General features: G+C 40.5%; 1 protein-coding gene across 19 annotated transcripts in view; it reads left to right on the forward strand.

The window, feature by feature from the left end:
* The window catches only part of CLOCK (clock circadian regulator), a 90,280-nt gene that overhangs the window by 53,057 nt on the left and 16,316 nt on the right, over positions 1-20,907 (forward strand). For 17 of the 19 annotated variants that reach the window (XM_043546204.1, XM_037897750.2, XM_043546205.1 and 14 more), the window contains 7 exons: positions 2,496-2,587; positions 7,104-7,193; positions 13,038-13,158; positions 17,048-17,161; positions 18,924-19,042; positions 20,505-20,587; positions 20,792-20,898. In XM_043546204.1, coding sequence (XP_043402139.1) covers positions 2,496-2,587; positions 7,104-7,193; positions 13,038-13,158; positions 17,048-17,161; positions 18,924-19,042; positions 20,505-20,587; positions 20,792-20,898 — 726 coding nt within the window. Of the gene's footprint in view, positions 1-2,495; positions 2,588-7,103; positions 7,194-13,037; positions 13,159-17,047; positions 17,162-18,923; positions 19,043-20,504; positions 20,588-20,791; positions 20,899-20,907 lie in introns of those variants that run through there. The other 2 variants (XM_037897761.2, XM_043546206.1) reach the window with 2 other exon arrangements.

Below are 20,907 nucleotides of genomic sequence, written 5' to 3' on the forward strand. Positions count from 1 at the left end.
ATCAGTCAACCAACAACAAAAAAATTGCATGAATCAGAGATTTTGCCCCAAAAAAGAAGTGCAAGGGTTTCTCTGAAGTTCACTAGAGATTATTGCTATTGATTTTACATGGAAGGCTCTCAGATGCTATGGTAATGCGTGACAGTAGAAAACCATAAGTTAGATATCTCAGGCACTTAAAGTCTGGGATAGGCATTTTTTCTTGTTTTGTTCAAATTGAAATAAACAAGTAAGCTTCCAGAGTAATGGATTAGTACAATTGATACCAGATTGGTGCACCTGAATCAGTACCACGCTGTAAATAATAAACTGCCTCCTTTATCAGAATTATTTTAAAAATTAACCATTTCACAAATGAAGAAACACATTGGAAATTGAAGTTTGTGTTAAAATGCAATTTCAAAAATGTGACCACTAACAAATATAGTGAGAATAATACCTGCCACACTAAAGGAGGATATGGGCCCACCATTTGTTCAAATTTACAATCTAGGGATCTGGTCAAACTCTGAGCTGCAATTAGAAGATGAGGTACATCAATAGCCAGGACAGCTTTTTATCATTTAAGTACAACCAGGAGGTTGTGACTGTTCTTCTCTGCTTTGGTGGTCATTTGTGTTTTTATCACTTTAAGATTAGACTACTTCAACTTATTCTGCATGGCCTTAAAATCGACCAGAAACTGAAGCTAGTGCAGAATCGCTCAGCCTTTTTATTAAACAGAATGTCTTGCCACAAGCATATTCAGGCCATGCTTGATGACCTGCACTGGCTTCCTGAGGGTTTCCAGGTGAATTTTAAACTCTTTGTCTCATTTACCAGCTTGAAAAACCGCCTCTATTTTCATGTCATTAGTTGTGATTAGTGGAGCTAAAGCTCCGCTGGTACAAATGAGATGGGGTGATTTATAGGATGTTCTGTGTAGTGTTCCGTATTTGCCATGATCTTCCTTCCCTCCACTCCCTGTCTAAAATTGTCTAAAACTAATGACCTTTTGAATATGCTGGACATCAACCTCTCCATCCCCAGGGATCTGAAAACAGGAGTATTGTGGAGATGGTGAATTGTTAGAGGGTGTTGCTTATTATCATTTATTGGGGCAAAGTTCACATTTGGTCATACCCCAGAGCGACATGCACTGATCTTGATACAACTGGCAGTTTCTGTTCCATAGAGGCCTAGAACTAGAATGTTTAGGTCAGATCTGAGGGTTGGCTAAACTCCATAGGAAAGCCTGCACAGTGCTACTCTATACTCTTCTTGGCTTTAGCATTACCTAGAAGTCATTCATTTTTAAGAGCACTACATTCAGACATATTTTTTTAAAGTTCCTCTGAAGCTATCCAAGTGAAACAAACTGTTTATTGTTGTTTCTGAAGTTTATACTGTTTGCAGATTAATATCACTTTGTTTTCCAGTGTCACATTGAGTATACTTCCAGTGATTGGAAAATTGGGGCCCATTTCATAATTGTGGCAATGTGCATCCATAGGGTTCTTTACGTAATTGAATATGGCATCTATTTTTGTGCAACAAGGATTTGAACTCCAGTGTATGCGTTCCCTTTTTCCTGTTTGTAAAGCCATTTTACTATAGGAAACAAATTGACGTCATTATTCTATAATAAAAACGTACCCTTTTATACACATCCTAAAGATCCTAAAATGCATTAAGAGGAAATACGCAAAATAACCTAATATACAAACATCCTAGTGTGTTTTATAGCTGCACACCGAAAAACCACTTCATCCACCACTGGAGTTGAAACACAACAGCTATTTTCCAGAGCACACCACCAATAGTGCTCAAGTTTAGGACAGAAAATGACAGTTACTTTATGCAACTGAAACTCGGAGAATTTTAGTAGGCAGAATAGAATTACTAGAGTTGACCAGGATACAAGAGTTATAATAGTCTGTTATGAAAAGTGCCATGGGATTATTAAGGACCAAAATTGATCAGAACTTTGGTTTACATGTCTGTTGAAAAAAGATGGTACCCCCAACAGTGCAGTGCCCCCAACATGATGGGGCATTAGTTCAATAAGGTCTTGGAGGGAATAGTGCTATCTGTGATATGATCAAATCCACCTCTGAAGCATACAGGTTTTTCCTGGAGAGCTCTTGTCCAAATTCTTATTCAGCGTAACAGTATGTTAACTTGAGATCTGACAGAATCACAGCACAAGGTGATTTGACTGCAGCTGTGTGAATACAAGTCTCTCCTAGCATTGTCTACCTACTCTCTAAGACAGAATGTTGTCATGCTATTGGATAACTTTTCCATTTTTTAATCACCCTTCCAGGAACTAACGTTCTGGTATGATGAGTGGACGGCAGAAGGGAATGGAAAAAACTGACTATTTTTTTTTCCTTCTTCAAATTACAGCAGACTAAAGAGCTTTCCCGTAATTCATATAATTCAGCGGTGTGAAGTAATTGCTTCCAGGAGTGTGAATCATAAATGAATATTCATATATATTTTTCTGATTACAGAAATCACTGCACAGTCAGATGCCAGTGAAATTCGACAGGACTGGAAACCTACATTCCTTAGTAATGAAGAGTTCACACAGTTAATGTTGGAGGTACATTATTATTTCTTTCTTTTTGAAAAGAGAGGATTCTCCTTAGCAAACTACCACTATGTGATGATAGAATCTTTTAGCTTAATGGTATTCCTTTCCAAATCCATATTTTAATTGCAACACTATCTACCTAGAAATCTGCAAATAAGTATCTTTACAAATGTAATTTTAACTAAATGAGCTATAATATACTCTAAGTACAAAAGCGTACTATTAAGTTTATGAAAACTGTTCTTTAAAATGGATTAAAATATTTCTAATCACTATAATTAGAAATAATTTTTAAAAAGGCATACACAAAGATGACTGGTACCTGTATGGCGGTGTTAACTTAGTTTTTTATGCTTAAACCAAATGCTAGTTACCAAAGCTATTCAACATATTCTCTTCTTGATTGGAAGTGTGGCTATAGCTTGTAAAAAGAGTATGCATAATAAAAAATGTACATTGTGTATCTGCATATTACCCACAAAAAAACCTATGTTAAAAAGCAGATTATTGAGGTTGCAAAGTCAAGTGCTCAGCAGTTAGGAAATGCATTAAGGTTGCCTGTGAAACTTTAATTCAACCCCTTGTGCATATGCATTATGCTACAGTCTTTAATTACATCATCACATATTACTTTTTCTCAATTAGTGCATAGAATGGGCAGGGCTCACTTAATGAGCAGATATTCAATATTTTGTCCCCCCACCCCGTGGTGTTTAACGTGTAGCCCTTGACCTTATTTACTGCACACTATTCAAATTCTGCTCTGAAGACTGAATTATTAATTTCCTCATGGGCTTTTCTGTGGTGCTTACCACTATAATATCAGACTGCTTCATAAGCATCAATTTTGACAACACTCCTGCAAAGTGAGGGAGTGGTATAATCCCCATTTTACAGATGGGTAACTGAGGCACAGAGAGATGCCGGTCAAAATAATACCTACCTCTTGTGTAGTGCTTTTCATCAGTAAATCTCAAACCACATACAAAGAAGGTAAGTGTAATTACACCTATTTTACAGATGAGGAAACTGAAACACAAAGTTAGGAAGTGACTGGCCCAAGGTCACCAAGCAGGCAAGTAGCAAAGCTGGGAATAGAACCCAGTTCTCCTGAGTCCCAGTCCAGTGCTCTGTCCACTAGGCAACACTTCCTCCCCTTCAGGAAAGTTTTGTCCAACTTGGAACTTGCTAACAGATGAGCTACAGCAAGAACTTAAAGAGCTAAAAGATTATCTTGTTTAGAAATTCAAACAGCTGGGAGAAAGCCAGTAGAAAGCAAGAGAAGCACTCATGAGCATGGCCCTGAGAGTGAGCAGAGAGACAGAGCTTCTTGGGGCACAGAGCTGGTTGCAGAGGCAGACTAGGAAACTGTAAGCAAGGAAGTTGCCTGCTGTTTTTCAATGGTGTTCCAGGGGAACAGAACTTCCCTACAATTTTGTGTTTATACAAAGAAATTTGACTCATCATTCATTTCTCCTTGTAGGGGAAACAAATATGTGAGGCCCTGAATGTGGGCTAACCACTTGGGCCAAGAGGGGCAATACTGGCAACAAAAGTATAAACTAATTCTGGGTTTACAATTTGTTACACATAGGACCTGATTTTTCAGAATGCTGAGCATTGTGTACACTTCATATGTTCAAAGCACAGCTTCCATTGACTTTTGTTGAGACTGAGAGTGCTCAACGCTTATGCAAATCAGACCCCAGGATCTCAAGTTGAGTGCCCAGAAACAGTGACTACCTGTGAAAAATCTGGTTTAAGCAACTTGCCCAGTATCACTTAGGAACTTTGTGGAAGAGGCAGGGATAGAATCAGGTTCTCACAGGCATTATTTGACTGCCTTAATCACGAGACCATCCTTTGTTCAGTCCCATTGGAAGAAAGACAGTAGGTAGTGGATGTGGAATAAAGCCACTGCTTTAATCACTTAAAATATCTGGAACTATTTGGCAAAAAATTGTACAATGTAGTTCATCATCATTTCCTTAAACATTACCATCTCTTGTTGTCACTTCTCCCTCTTTCCAACTTGCTCCCTGACCCCCACCACCCTCCCTTTGTCTGAATGTTAAGAGGGCTATAAAAGCAGGTGGGTTGGCTCCCCACTATACCAGATGTAGGAGCCTCGAACCCTCTTCCTCCATTCCCATAATGGATGCTTTCTTTCCAATCCTTTCCCAGTCCATTTTATCTGATAACTGTATCCCTTCCATGTATCTGCCCTGGATATCTGTTGCCTCCCCTTCATCTTGCATGGTCCTCTCACCTCAGCTTTCTTCTCCCTTCCACTCCTGTGGCTACCACCCATATTTCTGCCGGCACCATCGTTGCCCCAGTTGGGTGGTAGCAAAAGACACAGGCAAGGACTTGGCTGCTAAACCCATCAACAACAACGTGGCCCACTCAGTCAGCAAGAAGGGCCAGGGCAAGAAAAAAGGGAAAGAGCTCTGCCCAGTTGGCTTCTTCCATTGCAGCAGCTGCTACTGCCATGGCCCAGCTACTGGCAAGGGTTCACCCTCCCTGTGCTGTCTCTTCCATCAGCTCTGGGATTGCCCTACCCTTCAGCTCCACAGGCATACAGCCCTACCCACTGCCCCATCACCATCTGCAGTGGCCCCTCCATCCACCATTGCCAGTACTGCTGCTGCTGTCATCTCCTCCTTCTCCATCTGTGGCACTCAGGGCCCCCTCTCCCTTCCCTGAATAAGAGGCACTGTGTTTGCTGTCTCCTAGTGGCTGCCTCATCCCACATCGAAACCTGTGTGCAGGTGTAGGCTCAGATGGTGGGGCCCATGGACATTGTGATGGCTTCTAAGATGTACAGGAAGGTCGTCTTCTTCCTGGCAGCAGAGGTTGCTGCCCAGAAGGCAGTGCAGAAGGGCATTTTGGAGGGGGGCTCTTTGTTCCCCTCAAGCTCTTGGAAGACCTGAGAATACAGTGATGCTTAGTTCCTGTCCCGTCCTTTCTCCCCAGTGCTACCCTCCTGCTTGCCCTCTCATCCCTGGGGAAACTGGTCTCCCCTCTTAGTCTTCTTTCTCTGGGCTGCAAGTATCTCTTCCTCAGCCACATGCTTTTATTCCATAGACACTGAAGTCACCATCCAATTGCTGCTGGAGATTGGAGGGGTCCTTTGTGGTGTTCTGTCAGGACTCCCTTTATCACATACATTACTAGTTGGGGCAGGCTCAGTGATTCATTTGCTGGGCTGCAGGGTACATCTGAAGGGATTGTCCCTTGACCCAGAAAAGAGGAGCATTAGGTGCCTCTGAATCCCAGGAGGGCACCGGCCCCACCATCACCGGTGACCCTACTCATCCTGTTCCCCATCCTCCTTCCTCTGCAATATCCAGCAATCCTGCTCAGGTGCAGAGAGTGGCTCCCCGTTGTGCCCAGCTGAGTGGGTGGACCTAGCCTCTGAAACCCACTGGGCGGGGCTTGAGGCGATGTGAGGGAGCCAGGAAGAGGGCCCATCACAGGGGGAGACCGCCCCTTCCCCTGTTGTCCTGTCCCCACTTGCTCCAACTCCTGTTCTATTACCCTTTCCTACTGAGCCTACCTTTGCTCAGTAACAACACCAATGATGTTTGGGTGCTGGTAACGAGGCGGTTAGCTCAGCAAATGCAAGTCATGGGCCCAGGACCTCCCTCTTGACCCAGGGAAGGAGAGAAGGCTTCTCGTATGTCAACTGGTGGAGGGGGTATTGCTAAACTTACTTCCTCACTACCTCTATTTCTGTTCTCCTGAAGTGGTATGGTATGTTATCATGCAAGGATAAGGATTTCCACTGAAATCAGGGGGACTACTACTATTATTTTGGGTGATCAGGTACTACTCCAAGTAACAAGAATGCCAGAATTGTGCTCTTAATTAGGAATGTTAAAGCTTACTCAAATTTTAAACTACTAATTAAAGCAGCCACAGGTAAGTTTTATTAAAACCCATGGCCTTCCCATTTCTTAATTTTAAACTGAGGTGGTGAATATTTATTTTCTACGGAGTTTCTTTAGGAAAGAATTGGAACTTCAAAGATTTTAATAATTGAAATCTACCATTTCCTCCTTCTCTTTCTACCCTTCATCCTTTTTCCTCTTCCCTCTCTCCGATTTTTTTTATGCCTATTATTATTTTCTCTTTTCTCCAATCTCCATTTTCCCGTTTAGCACTACCTTGCTTCCTTGTCATTCCATGTTCTTTTTTTAAAGACTAGAATTCTAGTAGGGTAGGGGTGGGAGAAGAGGGAAACAAACCTGCCAATAGTTAGATCTATCTCCTAACCAAAGTTTTGTAAATTATAGATGGCTTTTTGAGAACACAACAGTATGAAAAATTATAATGGTAAAGCTAATATAGTACAAATGACGTTCAAAGGTATTAGTGATAACACATGCTCTCATTGTTTTTAGAGTAAGTAAAATGAAATCAATCTAGCCTTCATTCTTATGTTAAATATAGATTTTTTGATTTGTCATGTGCATTGTACTGTGTTCCTTTTCATTTAACTGCCCATTATGTTTAATTTCAGGCTCTTGATGGTTTTTTTTTAGCAATCATGACAGATGGAAGTATAATATATGTGTCTGAAAGTGTAACTCCCTTACTTGAACATTTGCCAGTAAGTATGAACTGCTTCCAGTAAGATATCAGCGTTAGTCTATGGACTAGGTTTTGCTGCAAGCACTATTAACCTTCCACTTCTCAAAGCACTTGGAGCACAGACAATGTATGTTCTGTCCCAAAACCTCTGTTTTCCCTCTAAAACGCCGCCCCCCTCGGTTATTGATCTGTCCCCAATCTTAATCTCCTCATTTGGAAAAGAGGAATACACACTCTCCTCAGAGGCCACTGTTACTGTTATTCCATTACTCATCAGCTGAGCCTGCTAAAGAGAAGCATGGTTGGTACTCTTGAAACTACTGTCCACTGATCTTTAGTTACCCTGGTCACTTCCCAAACTCGGGACTCACCAGGAACAAATATGCTATTGCTGCTTGACTGGGCTGACTCTTATGTCATATTTGTACTGCATCTCATTCATCTTTATTTGTACTGCTAATCTCATTGATATATTTACTCTCTAGTCCATGCTAGTATAGGTGTCACTTGGGAGTGTTACTCTTCTGAAACCAAAGCAAATAGTATTTTAAAGGGAGAACAGTGCTTATATAAAATTCTTTATCAATTATAAACCTGAGGCAAAAAAAAATAGTTGTCAGACTGGATCTGATTTATAAATGTCTATAAAATGTATCCACATTGACTAGAAATTTTTTACCAATGGTTCCGCAAGGCAAAAAATTAACCTTTGATGTGAACGGTGTTAGAATGAGAACTTGTCTTAAAATGAGAAACACATAAATGACTCAGTTTTCCAAATAAACAAAATTAACATTTCCTCAACTCCAAAAAGTTGGTTCCAGAGAGACAACTTTTAAGTTCAATTTTTTCTTTTTAAGACATATCTTCTGTGGTTGTTTTCTCTGGAGATTTTGTTCACGTATTTGTGCATAGAAACAGTATCAGTAATACTTTCTTGTTATCTAAGAAGAGCTCTGTGAAGCTTGAAAGCTTGTACCTTCCACCAACAGAAGTTGGTCCAAGAAAAGATGATACCTCACCTACCTTGTCTCACCTCTATTTTTGTTTTTCAAGATGATTTTAAATCTTCATTGCCACCAAGAGGCAAAAATGTGTACTGATATTTTAAATCAACAGTACACAATTTGACTCCAATGCTTCACTATTTGAAATTATCAGAGCACAGGAAAGACAGTAGGTTCCAGTATGCTTTTACATATATGTATCTGTGTTGTGTTTACAGTAACGTTTATTTCTTTTTCCAGTTGTGTCCCTGTTGGTGATTCACATTAGGTGCACCTACACCCTTGATTGGAGATTTTTTTGTACTAGTGCCTGCTGGACCAGTACATGAGTCCCACACATCTTGTCCCATGCCGAGGCTACATGCGGCTTTGCGGGCCCTTCTCAACTGCCTTTGGCCAGAGACGGAGTCTACTGTGCTCCTGTTCGCTCTAGTATTCTATAATTAGTTAGTTACCTTGTAGTCTCTATAGCTGTTGGAACAGCTGTTCCTTTTATTTTCATTTCCTTTAACTAACTAAATAATGAAAAAAAAAATTTATTACTATGTAGTTAGATAACAGTTAATAGCTTTCCCTTTTTAGGGGTCATATTTTATTATATGACTCAGGAATGCCACGCTCTCCTGGGTTCAAATGGTGCTTCTCCTGCAGTGCGGTGATTACCATTCAGTGACTGACATTTCCGCGTGTCTCCACTGTTTGGGAGATAACATGTATCCCCAGTAAGTGCAAGATCAAGTTTAAACTCCTGATGATGAAGCAAGCTTTGTGACCACCTTTGGATCCTAGGGCGGAGGACTACACTGTACGTAGACCTTCCAGTACCACCAGTGCCCTGTCCACATCAAGACCTTGGTCATTGGAAACTGCTAGAGATGTAGGCAGTACCATAGCACTAAATACATCTAAGGTACCAAAATCCTCAGTAGAGGTACCCTTGACATCTGCCTCTAAGCAGAAGGATGTAAGGAGTAAATCAAGATTTTCTTGGAGGTCACTGACCCATAAGAAGACTACAGAGACTTCGGGTTCTAAGAGGAGTTGCATGCAAACTCCAGGTGATGCTAATACTGCAAAAGCAAAGAGTCTAATGCAGTATTGTTGTAGCCATATTGGTCCCAGGATCTTAGAGACACAAGGTGGGTGAGGTAATATCTTTTATTGGACCAACTTCTGTTGGTGAGATAGACAAGCTTTCGAGCTTACACAGAGCTTTTCTTCAGGTCTGGGAAACTAACTCAAAGTGTCACTGCTAAACACAAGATTTAAACAGATTGTTTAGCATTAGTAGTTAACACTTATTTTAAGGGACCAGTTAAGGTGAAGTTGCCTGTTAACACACCTCCAGTCATAAGCAGGAAAGGTGGGGGGTTGTTAGTGGGTTACGGATTGTTGCAATAAGCCATAAATCCGGTGTCTAGCTACTCACTAAAAATCATGGACTGAATAGAGATACCGATTTATGGCTTATTGCAGCAATCTGTTCAAATTTTGTGTTTAGCAGTGACGCTTTGAGTTAGTTTCCCAGACCTGAAGAAAAGCTCTGTGTAAGCTCGAAAGTGGGTCTCTCTCACCAACAGAAGTCAGTCCAATAAAAAATATTACCTCACCCACCTCGTGTCTCGGTTGTCTGACAGACTTTTTGCCCGGTTCAGGTGCCAGTACCCAGAGCAGCAGACACTGGTGACAAGTTCTAAACCCATACCTGAACAGCACTCAGTACTGGTAGCACAAAAATCAATGGTACCAAAGACCACTTGGCCATCTACAGTACTGATGGAATTAGATTAGACTTAGACCTATGCCAGACATTCAGCACTAGCTGAATCCATACTGAAGCCATCTTCCATAGGTTCTTGCTTGGCACCATCTTTATTGTCAGTACCTCAATTTAGGCACCCTAAAGGCCTGCTAATATCTTCAGAGCCAGAGTATCCTCTGTTAATGAGTGGGGGGAGGGGGAGGTTGTCAGTGTCAAGACTCTGTCACTGACCCCGCTACATACTCACCCCCATCTACATTTCAAGCTGAACAGCTCTCTCCTCCGTTGGACTGTATGGAAGAGGACTCTTCAGACTCTCAAATATTGGTTGCACCGTTCCATTGTCTAGTCTAGGACACATCATTCTCCTTCCTATACTGATGTAATGAAGGAAGCTGGACCTCAATTAGGACCAATGTGGCAGGAACACAGATGGATGCCTCCACCTATGCCACCTCAGGCCTTCCTTGTACCCTTGGGTGTTCTGTCATCAGCAATTTACGGTGAAGTCATTATACCACATGAGGGAGCAGAAAAGGACCCATTATCAACCTGCTTTACTACTATCTGTGCCAAAGGAGGAGACCTTTGAGGAGCAAGGATGGGTATGGAGGTGGCTCCACGTACTAATATTTCCTGTTCATCACCTGATGAGGCTGTGATGCCTCCACCGCTCTCTCTGATGTATGACTTCAGGCAGTTTCAAGAACTGATTAAGCAAATTGCAGACATCCTTTCAGATACCGTTAAGTGACTCAGGAGTCTAACGATAAACTCCTGGATATGTTGTACACTTTGACATCTTTGAGGATCACCAGTCCAGTTGGAGCCCGTTAAGACTGTTAAGCAGTGTGGTAACTGTGGTTTCCCAACCTGCAAGAGAGTGCATAAAAAATATTATGTCCCTGCCAGGGAATCAGAGTTTCTCTTTTTTCACCCAGCTCCAAATTCCCAAGTAGTGGAGGCTGTTAATGAACAAGGCAGACATCATAGCTCGAAGTCCACCCCATATAGTAAGGGCCACAAGAGACTAGATCTTTTTGGTCACAAGTCTTACTCTTCAGCCATGCTTCCGAGTAGCAAATCATCACGTGCTCATGGCCAAATACAACTATTTAAGTTGAGCACTTGCCGGAAGAACATCATGAACAATTTAAGGCAATTGTAAAAGAGGGTCAACTCCTGGCAAATACATTACTTTGTGTCTCCTTGGATGCTGCAGATATGTCATCACGGTTTGTATCCACTGGAGTGGTCATGAGAAAAGCATCTTGAGTTCAGCTGTTGGGTTCCCCAAGAGAGGTCCAAAGTACTATTGATAACCTTCCTTTTGATGGTGGCAAGCTCTTTGTGGACTCGATGGATACATCTCTCCACACTTTAAAGGACTTGAAAGCCATGCTGTTATCCTTAGGGATTTATATTTCTATAATAGAAGGAGATGTAATTGGTCTCAGATGGCATACCCAGTCCTTTTGTTCAACTTATCGTAGGCCATCTGAGCCCCCAGCCAAGATATTCTAAGAAAAAATTCCTTCAGCTACAGCTACATCTTCTCATCCATGTACATCCTCCAAGCAACAGTTTTGATGGTGTGGTCAAGAGTGTCAACCATCCAACAGACAGAGGATTACACCTGCAACCTCCTACCCCTCCCTTCTCTCAGATGTCATCTCTCCTCTTTTGGGGCTGTATGGGAGAATATAAAATCAGACAGATGGGTTTTGGAAGCCGTAACATCTTGGTAAACTATCCATTTCAAATCCATCCCTTGTACCCATTCCTCCTCCCCATCCTTCTTCAGGAACCCTTCTTGCAATCAGTTGCTGGTGCAAGAGATTGCCTCTTCTGTGTTTAGGAGCAATAGAACCAGGTCCTGTACTAGCACAGGGGAAGGGGATTCTATTCGAAGTACTTCCTGATGTCCAAAAAGAATGGCACCTGGAGGCCAATTTTACATCCCGTGTCTCTCAACAGATATGTAAAACAGCAGATATTCAGGATGGTGACCCTTGCAGCAATAATTCCCTTGTTATATTTAAGGGATTGGCTTGCAACTCTCGACCTACAAACAACAGTGGACTAGTCAAGAAACTATATTCCATACTCTAGATGCCAGGAGGGCATTCCTCTTTTATCTAGAGAGAGGACCAAACCATTTAGAAGATCTCCTAGACTGTTTGTAGCCACTGCAGAGAGAAACAAGGGTTTGGTCATTTCAAAACAGAGGTTATCAAAGTAGATCTCTGGATATATTAAAATTTCTTACAACCGAACTCACGTTCAACCCCTTTGAGAGTGATAGCATGTTCCACAGGAGCATCAAGTACTTCTGTAGCCTTACTTAAGGATGCACCAGTTGCAGTGGCAACTTGGTACTCTGTTCATGGTTTCTAATCATCATGTCTTGGTGTTTGCAGCTAGATCAGATGCTGCTGTAGGCAATGCAGTTCTCTTCTGTACTGGACTCTATTCCAAATCTCCTGCCTCCTTAGGGGGGATATTGCTTGGAAGTCTCCTGAAGTGAAGCATCCATAGGAACACTACTCGAAGGAGAAGAGGTTACTCACCTTGTTCAGTAACTGCAGTTCTTCAAGGTGTGTGTCTCTCTGGGTGCTCCACTGCCCACCCTCCTTCCCCTCTGCTTCAGTGGAACTTTGTGGTGTTGGAGGAACTGAGGGTGGTTCACGTGCACAGCCCCATATAGCCTTGGTACGGGACATGAGGATCTGCAGGGCACATGCATGGGCTGCATGGACAATGCTACCAAAAAAACCTTGATCAAGGTTCGGGGTGCAGGCACACCTCATGTGGAGCACCCACAGGGGGACACATTTCGAAGTTCTCCAGTTACTGCACAAGGTAAGTAACTTCTCCAACAGTGTCAAAAATCTGTGCAATCAAGAGCTGATCACTTCTTGCAAAATGGTATTTTGTGCCTCAGAAGATAGTTTTGCTAAATCTATAATGTTTTTGTATGTTTGTTTTCTCATCCTTGACCTCTTTAATTGTTTTACATTAAAACAATGGGCTTTGCAAAGATGTCATGTCTTGCATTATTAAAATGTTTCTGAAATCTTTTTTTCTTTTTCAGTCTGATCTTGTGGATCAGAGTATATTTAATTTTATCCCAGAGGGGGAACATTCAGAAGTTTATAAAATACTGTCTACTCATCTGCTGGAAAGTGATTCATTGACCCAAGAATATTTAAAATGTAAGTTGTATTGCTAAAAAATCTGCTAGATGTGGGAGTCTTATCATAGAGTCTTTATATGGGCAACTCGGTTTCAGTGGAAATAAATGCGTATGGGATTTCAGGGTGAAACTTACAGCCTTAAAGGAAAAAGATGATTCATAGTCATTTTAGTCTCTGAAGTAAATCAATATTTTATTTTAAAATTTCCCAGTGACCAAATAACATTGCATGTCATAAATATTTCCAAAACACAGGGAAAGTATTTCTGTTTATAATTTATTGTCACATAATCATAGCAGCTGGAGAAGATGAAGACCTATTACGTCATACACCATTGGAATCATACTTCCAGGCACTTCCCATTAGGCCGCTGTCCATGGAAACTTCCCTTGTAGGAGTTCCACTCTTCTGTGGCTTCTCTGTAAAGCTGAAGTATGGAGAGTGAGTGCTGCTGAGCCCTTCCAAACACAAATCCCATAGTTTCCTATCCACTACATTGGGTAATTCCATGTTGGAAAAAAATAAAATGCCACAGCCATTTTTTTTTCCATCGCAGCATTTATAGTAAATTCTTTATTAAATATGTTGTTTTCAGTAGTGTTGTTGCCATGTTGGTCCCAGGATATGAGAGACACAAAGTAGGTGAAGTATTATCTTTTATTGGACCAACTTCTGTCAGTGGAAAGATCAAGCTTTTGAGCTATACCAACCTCTTCTTCTGGTCTAGGAAAGGAAATCAGAGTGTCTGAGCTAAATACAAGCTGGGACAATTGCTAAGCATAAGGGAAAAGGGATAAGGCATGTTGTTGGAAGCCACTTGAAAGGAAATCTGCAATTGAGGGTTATATTGTTATTCAAGGGGATTTGAAGAAGGTGATTAGGGATAGCAGGCAGTGGGGTGTGTTACAAATTATTGTAATGAGCCCTAAAACTAGTGTCCCTATTGCATCTATAGTTTTTGGTGTCTAGCAGATTTATGAATTTAAGTTCCCAGGCTCAGTTTTGAAGGTGCTATGCAGGTTTCCTTTGAGGATAAGTATTGAAAGATCAGACAGGAAGCGATTGCTCTGTGAAAAGTGTCCACCCACAGGTGATATGGTATTTTTGTCTTTTATCATTTTTCTGTGTGAGTTTATTTAAGACCATAGTGATATCTGGTTTCACCCACAAAGTTATTATTGAGGCATTTGATGCACTGGATGAGGTACACCACATGTTATGACAAGCATGTTTAGGACCCATGAATTTTGAAAGTTACGTTGTGTCGGGGGGTGATCATCATAGAAGTGATGATATGTCTGCAGGCTTTGCATCTGTTCTGGCAGTCTGGTGCCAGTTTGAGTTGGTGAGTTCTGGTTTGTGGGGAGCTTGCTTCACATGATTAGCTTGGTGGGATTGTTTGAAGATCAGAAGAGGGGTTCAGGAAAGATTTATTTCAGGATATGGTCCCCATCAACTACAGGTGTAATTGTTTGATGGTACCCCTTATGGGTTCCCGTGTGGGGGGGTAGATGAGAGCTAGAGGTGTGCGGTCCATGGGGTGTTTTTGTTTGGTAGGTTTTTTGCTCTATTGAAGCAGGTTCTCTGCGGGATTTGGATGGCTCTTTCCATGATGCGATCTACTTCTCTAATGGAGTGTTCTTGTTTAGTGAAGGCAGTTTTATGTGTATTTAGGAGTGTATTCCGGACTTTCTCTTCAGAGCAAGTTCTGTGGTATCTGAGTGGCTGGCAATAGATAGCAGATTTTTTGGTGAGTCTGGGGCTGTTTCTAGATCTGTGGAGATAAATGTGGTGATCCATGGGTTTCTTGTGGATAGCTGTTTATAGGAGTCCATTGTTGAATCTGATCATGGTGTCCAGGAAGTTGATGGTGATGTGGAAGCGTTTTAGAGATCGTTTGATCAATGGGTGGTTCTGGTTGAAGTTGTGATGAAAATCTATGAGGGAGTTTGGGTCTTCTGTCCAGAGTATGAAAATATCATCAATATATCTGTATCTCAGGTATGTTGATGGTTTTGTGGTACATTTTTCCAGATATTCTTCCTCCAAATGGGCACATGAGAAGGTTGGTATATTGGGGAGCCATGTTAGTACCCATGGCTGTTCCCATGGTTTGGAGAAAATGTTTGTTGTTAAATGAGAAGTTGGCCTCATTGACATGACGTTTAAGGAATACAGCAACTCCCCCTTTGCTGGTGTGATCACTGTCTGGTGGTTGGATTTTAGGGGCAGCATATTTGTCCTTTTGGTAGTAGGAAGACTGTGGTGCTATAATGTTTGTGGAGGATTTCATTTTATCCACGGGGGGGGGGGGGTGTCCTATCAAATGATTCTTTTTTCTTATACCTGTCAGTGGAATTGTAGTAGTTTTGGGTGGTGGTGTCTTAGTTGTGAAAAGAATTCCTTGAGGAGGAGCTGGTGGAAGAAATCTTTCCTGAATCCCCTCTTCTGGCCTTCAAATACAACACTCCAACCTCATCAGGAGCAAGCCCTCTCCCGTCCCTCCCCTGCATCCCATCCAGACCAGGACACACTAACGCAAAGGAGCACCAGACCGTGTTGGAACAACAGATGCAAAACTTGCAGATATATCTCCATTTCTACGACAATCAATACCTCCCACAACATACCTTTCAAGATGCATGGGTTCTACACATGCCTATCACGTGTGGTGTATTCATTCATAGAATCATAGAATATCAGGGTTGGAAGGGACCTCAGGAGGTCATCTAGTCCAACCCCCTGCTCAAAGCAGGACCAATCCCCAACTAAATCATCCCAGCCAGGGCTTTGTCAAGCCTGACCTTAAAAACTTCTAAGGAAGGAGATTCCACCACCTCTCTAGGTAACGCATTCCAGTGCTTCACCACCCTCCTAGTGAAAAAGTTTTTCCTAATATCCAACCTAAACCTCCCCCACTGCAACTTGAGACCAATACTCCTCGTTCTGTCATCTGCTACCACTGAGAACGGTCTAGATCCATCTTCTTTGGAACCCCCTTTCAGGTAGTTGAAAGCAGCTATCAAATCCCCCCTCATTCTTCTCTTCCGCAGACTAAACAATCCCAGTTCCCTCAACCTCTCCTCATAAGTCATGTGTTCCGGTCCCCTAATCATTTTTGTTGCCCTCCGCTGGATGTTTTCCAATTTTTCAGCACACCAAAGCCCCAATAACAGCTATTTGAGTGAAACAGACAATCATGCTCTCAAATGAACTCACACAAAAAAATGATAAAAGATAAAAACACCCTGTCAGCTATGGGCAGACACTTTTCACAGCGCAATCACTCAGTATCTGATCTTTTAATACGCATCCTCAAAGAAAACTGGCATAGCACCTTCAAAAGTGAGCCTGGGAACTAAAATTCATAACCCTGCTAGACATCAAAATCATGGACTCAACAGGGACACTGGTTTTATGGCTTATTACAACAATTTGTAACACTCACACATCACACCCCTTATGCATCACAATTTAACCCTCAATTGCACAATTTTTTTTCAAGTGACTTCCTTCAACATGCTTACCCCTTATGCGTAACAATCTATCCCAACTTGTGTTTAGTTCAGAGACTCTGATTTCCTTCCTCAGACCTGAAAAAGAGATCTGTATCTCAACAGCTTGTACCTTCTACTAACAGAGGTTGGTCCAATAAAAGATATTACCTCACCTATCTTGTCTCTTTTATGCAATATGTATGCTAATTATTATTGCTTTTATATGAATTTCTATTGGTGTATGTTTCATCATGTAAGCTACCTTTTCCGATGAAGTGAGCTGTGGCTCACGAAAGCTCATGCTCAAATAAACTGGTTAGTCTCTAAGGTGCCACAAGTACTCCTTTTCTTTTTACGAATACAGACTAACACGGCTGTTACTCTGAAACCTTTTCATTACATTGTTTCAGCAAAAAATCAACTAGAATTCTGTTGCCATATGCTGCGAGGAACAATAGACCCAAAAGAACCACCTACATATGAATATGTAAAGTTTATTGGAAATTTCAAGTCTTTGAATAATGGTAAGAAATGCTTCACTGTAATGTGGCTAAAATTAAAGGCACTTTCCAAAGGTTTATAGATTAGGAAAGTTTTGTGAAAACTTAGTGATAATATTTAAAATATTTTGGTATTTATTTTGAAAGATACTAGACCATGATACAGGTTGTGTTGTTTATACTTAGCATTACTGAAAAAATAATAATTCTTTATATTTGGTATTATATTGTAGACAGTAATGTCTGAGCCGGTGAAAGTAAAATAAAAATAGTACCTTGCAGCTCTAGAACTCCTTCCATTAAAGAGTGTTAATGTTTGTAAAACACTTTAATGAGCATTTTACACAAGAGCAGACGTGAGGTAAAGAAAAATTTAGGCCAGTGTTTTTAAGTGCCTAAATCCATATCTAGGTATATTACTAATTAACTTGATTTTTTTTAGAGTTATTGAATACGTGCAGCTGTCATTGGCTTCCAGTGGGTTCAGAATTAGAACCTACATCTCCACTTTACACTCAGTCCTGTGCTTTAATCAACAATTATCCTTCATATAACACTTAGAACAAAACCACAGCGTCTGGTTGGGTTTTTTATATGGTATCAGAAGGCAGGGGATTTTATCTCTTAACTGCACTGTTTTTCCTGCAGAGTATGAGATAAATTGAGCTCTCAAAAGATAAATGTGTGGATGAGGCTGCCTAAATTGTTATATGTTTTGTAAGCAAATAGAATGTTATAAATATTCTGCATTTGGAAGACAGTGCAGGAGATAGAAAAGTCCTAAATGCTGTAGAACTTATCAGTTTTGACAAGAAATTTAACATAAAATATTCCATTAGGATATATTGTGTAACCCTGGTTATATCAGATTGGTATTATGTAGGTAAAGGATTTTAAGCAATGACATTCTATAGGAGCAATTTACTTGTTCTCTACTGGCTGTCTATACTTGATCATGTAGGAGGATTAGTGGGCCCCTGCATTGTTCCATCAATAAACTGGTTGATGTTCTCTTGAGCTGAGCAAAGTCTAGAAAAGAAAGCCTTACTTCAGGATTCAGGAGGAAAAGGTTACTGTAATAGTTTTCTCTCATTACTTCATTGGGGCCAAAAATGAAAAAACCTGATGAAAAATTTAGAAATTTTAAACCATTTGTTAACAAGTAGTCTAAAATAATCTAGCCAATTAAAATAGGTATTAAGAAGCAATTCTATAGCTTTTATTGGTTTCCTAAAGCCATCTGTTGTCCATGACTATATTTAAGTAGCTGGACTCTAATTTTAGTTGTTAGAGAAGTCCCTTGCTGGTTTTGATAACGTGGATAGTACTATTAAATTATATGCCACATGTATGTATTTTTAAATGTAGCTTTGCTCATAATTCATAGTAAATTTATAGTATTTTACAGTAGGTTAATGTTGGGGGGTTTGCTTCCTTTGTGCCTCCATGTACATTTTGTAACTAAGGCTATGTCCACACTACCACTTACGTTGGTATAACTTATGTCACTCAAGGGTGTGAATAATCCACCAGTGACCTAAGTGCCGGTGTAGACACTGCTATGTCTGTGGGAGAGTTTCTCCTGCCAACACACTTATCACTGCTCATTGAGGGTAGATTAGTTAAGTCAACAGGAGAGCTCTCTCCCATTGGCCTAGAGCAGCAACACTTGAGAGCTTACAATGGCGCAGCTGCATCGGTACAGCTGTGCTGCTGTAAGCTCTCTAGTGTAGCCATAACCTAACTCTTCTCCCTCTCCATCTTCCCCCCACCCCATCTCCTTCAGTCCCCAACTCCGCGCACAACGGTTATGAAGGAACTATCCAGCGGCCCCAGCGGCCTTCATATGAAGACAGAGTTTGCTTTGTAGCTACAGTTAGGTTAGCTACACCTCAGTTTATCAAGGTACGTTTGGGATTTTCCTCTGTACAAGTGAAAACAAGTGTTTACGACACTTGGTAAACACGTAAGTGTGCTCAGATCATGAAACTTTCAATGTGACTGTACCACTTTACGTACTGCTACTAAAAGCTGTTGTTAACCTTTTTATGTGAAATCATATATTTTTGCCTCTACACATTTTACACAACATATGAGGTGAAGTGTTGAGCAACTTCATTTGAAGTTTCCATGAATATTAAGTGTTTTGCAGAACTTACTGAATTACTAGTTAACAATTAAAATGATTAAACTTTTGATCAGTACAGTATGTCTGTCAGGAGTTTTCTTTCTCTAAGCAGAGTTGTAGAGAGACTTGTTCTACTATTTATTTTTTATTTGGCTAATAAATATAAAGTAATCTGTGTGTCAGATGTTTAAAAAGAGGAGTACAGCCATCTTACTCAGCAAAATAGTGTGAGGGTCACATTTTGATTCCCTTTGCACAGTGTATAATTGAGTGTCTAAAAATTAAGGTTTCTAATAAAATGTGGTATTTTGTATATGTCTGCTCATGGTTTTGCTGCAATGTGGCATTGGGCCAAATTCTGTAGGCCTTTTATTTGACATTAGCCAACTGACAGCCATGTTTTAGTTAGTAAATCAGTTTGCATTTTGCTCTAATGCTGATTGACAGCAAAAAAAAAAAAATTGTGTAAACACGGAACATTTGCATAGCTGTTAATTCATGATGGAAACTAGCTTTTAAGTGCAGAGTAGATATTAATTATATGGACTTTGCCAAGTGCAGCCCGGTGCCATTCCAATGCTAGTCAAAATAAACACTTATCTTATCTAATCTATGGTTCAAGGCCTGTGGCTGCAGCTTTACTAAAGAATTACAATGGAAACTGGAAAATAAGTGGTTAACTTGTCCAGCATACAGAGTTTATTGTAAGAAACATAAGATCAGTTGAGGGCACAGATGCGCATTATACACAAATAGGAGCAAGATATAGTATTCTGCAATTACCAATAATAGGACCCTACCAATAAAGTAGAAACAAACTTTTGATCCAAAACAATGCAGACATCTGGTCTACACTACTTTCACCTAGGACTGTCCTCCACATTTATGACACTGTCAGAGAAGTTTTTTGCAGTTCATTACAGTTTGAAGCAACCTCAAAAGCCATTGATTTCAGTGCATGTTCCAATGTCATTAATATTGGGTTTGATTTTGACCTTACACCAGCATTACTCATTGACGTCAGTTGAGTTATGCCAGTTTAGAGCTAGTGCAATTGAGATCAGATTCTGGCTCAGTCTGCTTTAAATACATAAAAACAATGAAAGTGCCTAAAAAATAACTTTTAAAGCTACGTTCTTGTGGATTTATCTGCCTACTTCGGGTAAGTCTGAATTTCATAGGAGCTTCTAAATTAGAATAGAGCAGATTTGAGAGACTTTTTTTGTTGTTGTTTTTTAGGAAATGTGCACTGTTGAAGAACCCAATGAAGAGTTCACATCTAGACATAGCTTAGAATGGAAGTTCCTATTCTTGGATCACAGGTGCCATTCCTTATAATAAAGTAGTACATAGTAGCATTCTGGCTGTAATCTTCAGAATACTCTAACCGGCACTGACTATTCATAATCTGAGTTGGGATGTTTGTTTTATTTTGGAGAACATATTGTAAACATGAACTAGAATGAGACTGATTTTATTGTTTTTATATGTAAAAGTAAAGTAACATTAACTTCTATATTAACTAGGGCACCTCCAATAATAGGCTATTTACCATTCGAAGTTCTGGGGACATCGGGCTACGATTACTATCATGTAGATGACCTAGAAAATCTGGCAAAATGTCACGAACACTGTAAGTAAA

The sequence above is a fragment of the Chelonia mydas genome, chromosome 4 (genome assembly GCF_015237465.2).
Source record: "Chelonia mydas isolate rCheMyd1 chromosome 4, rCheMyd1.pri.v2, whole genome shotgun sequence".
Classification (NCBI taxonomy): Eukaryota; Metazoa; Chordata; order Testudines; family Cheloniidae; genus Chelonia; species Chelonia mydas.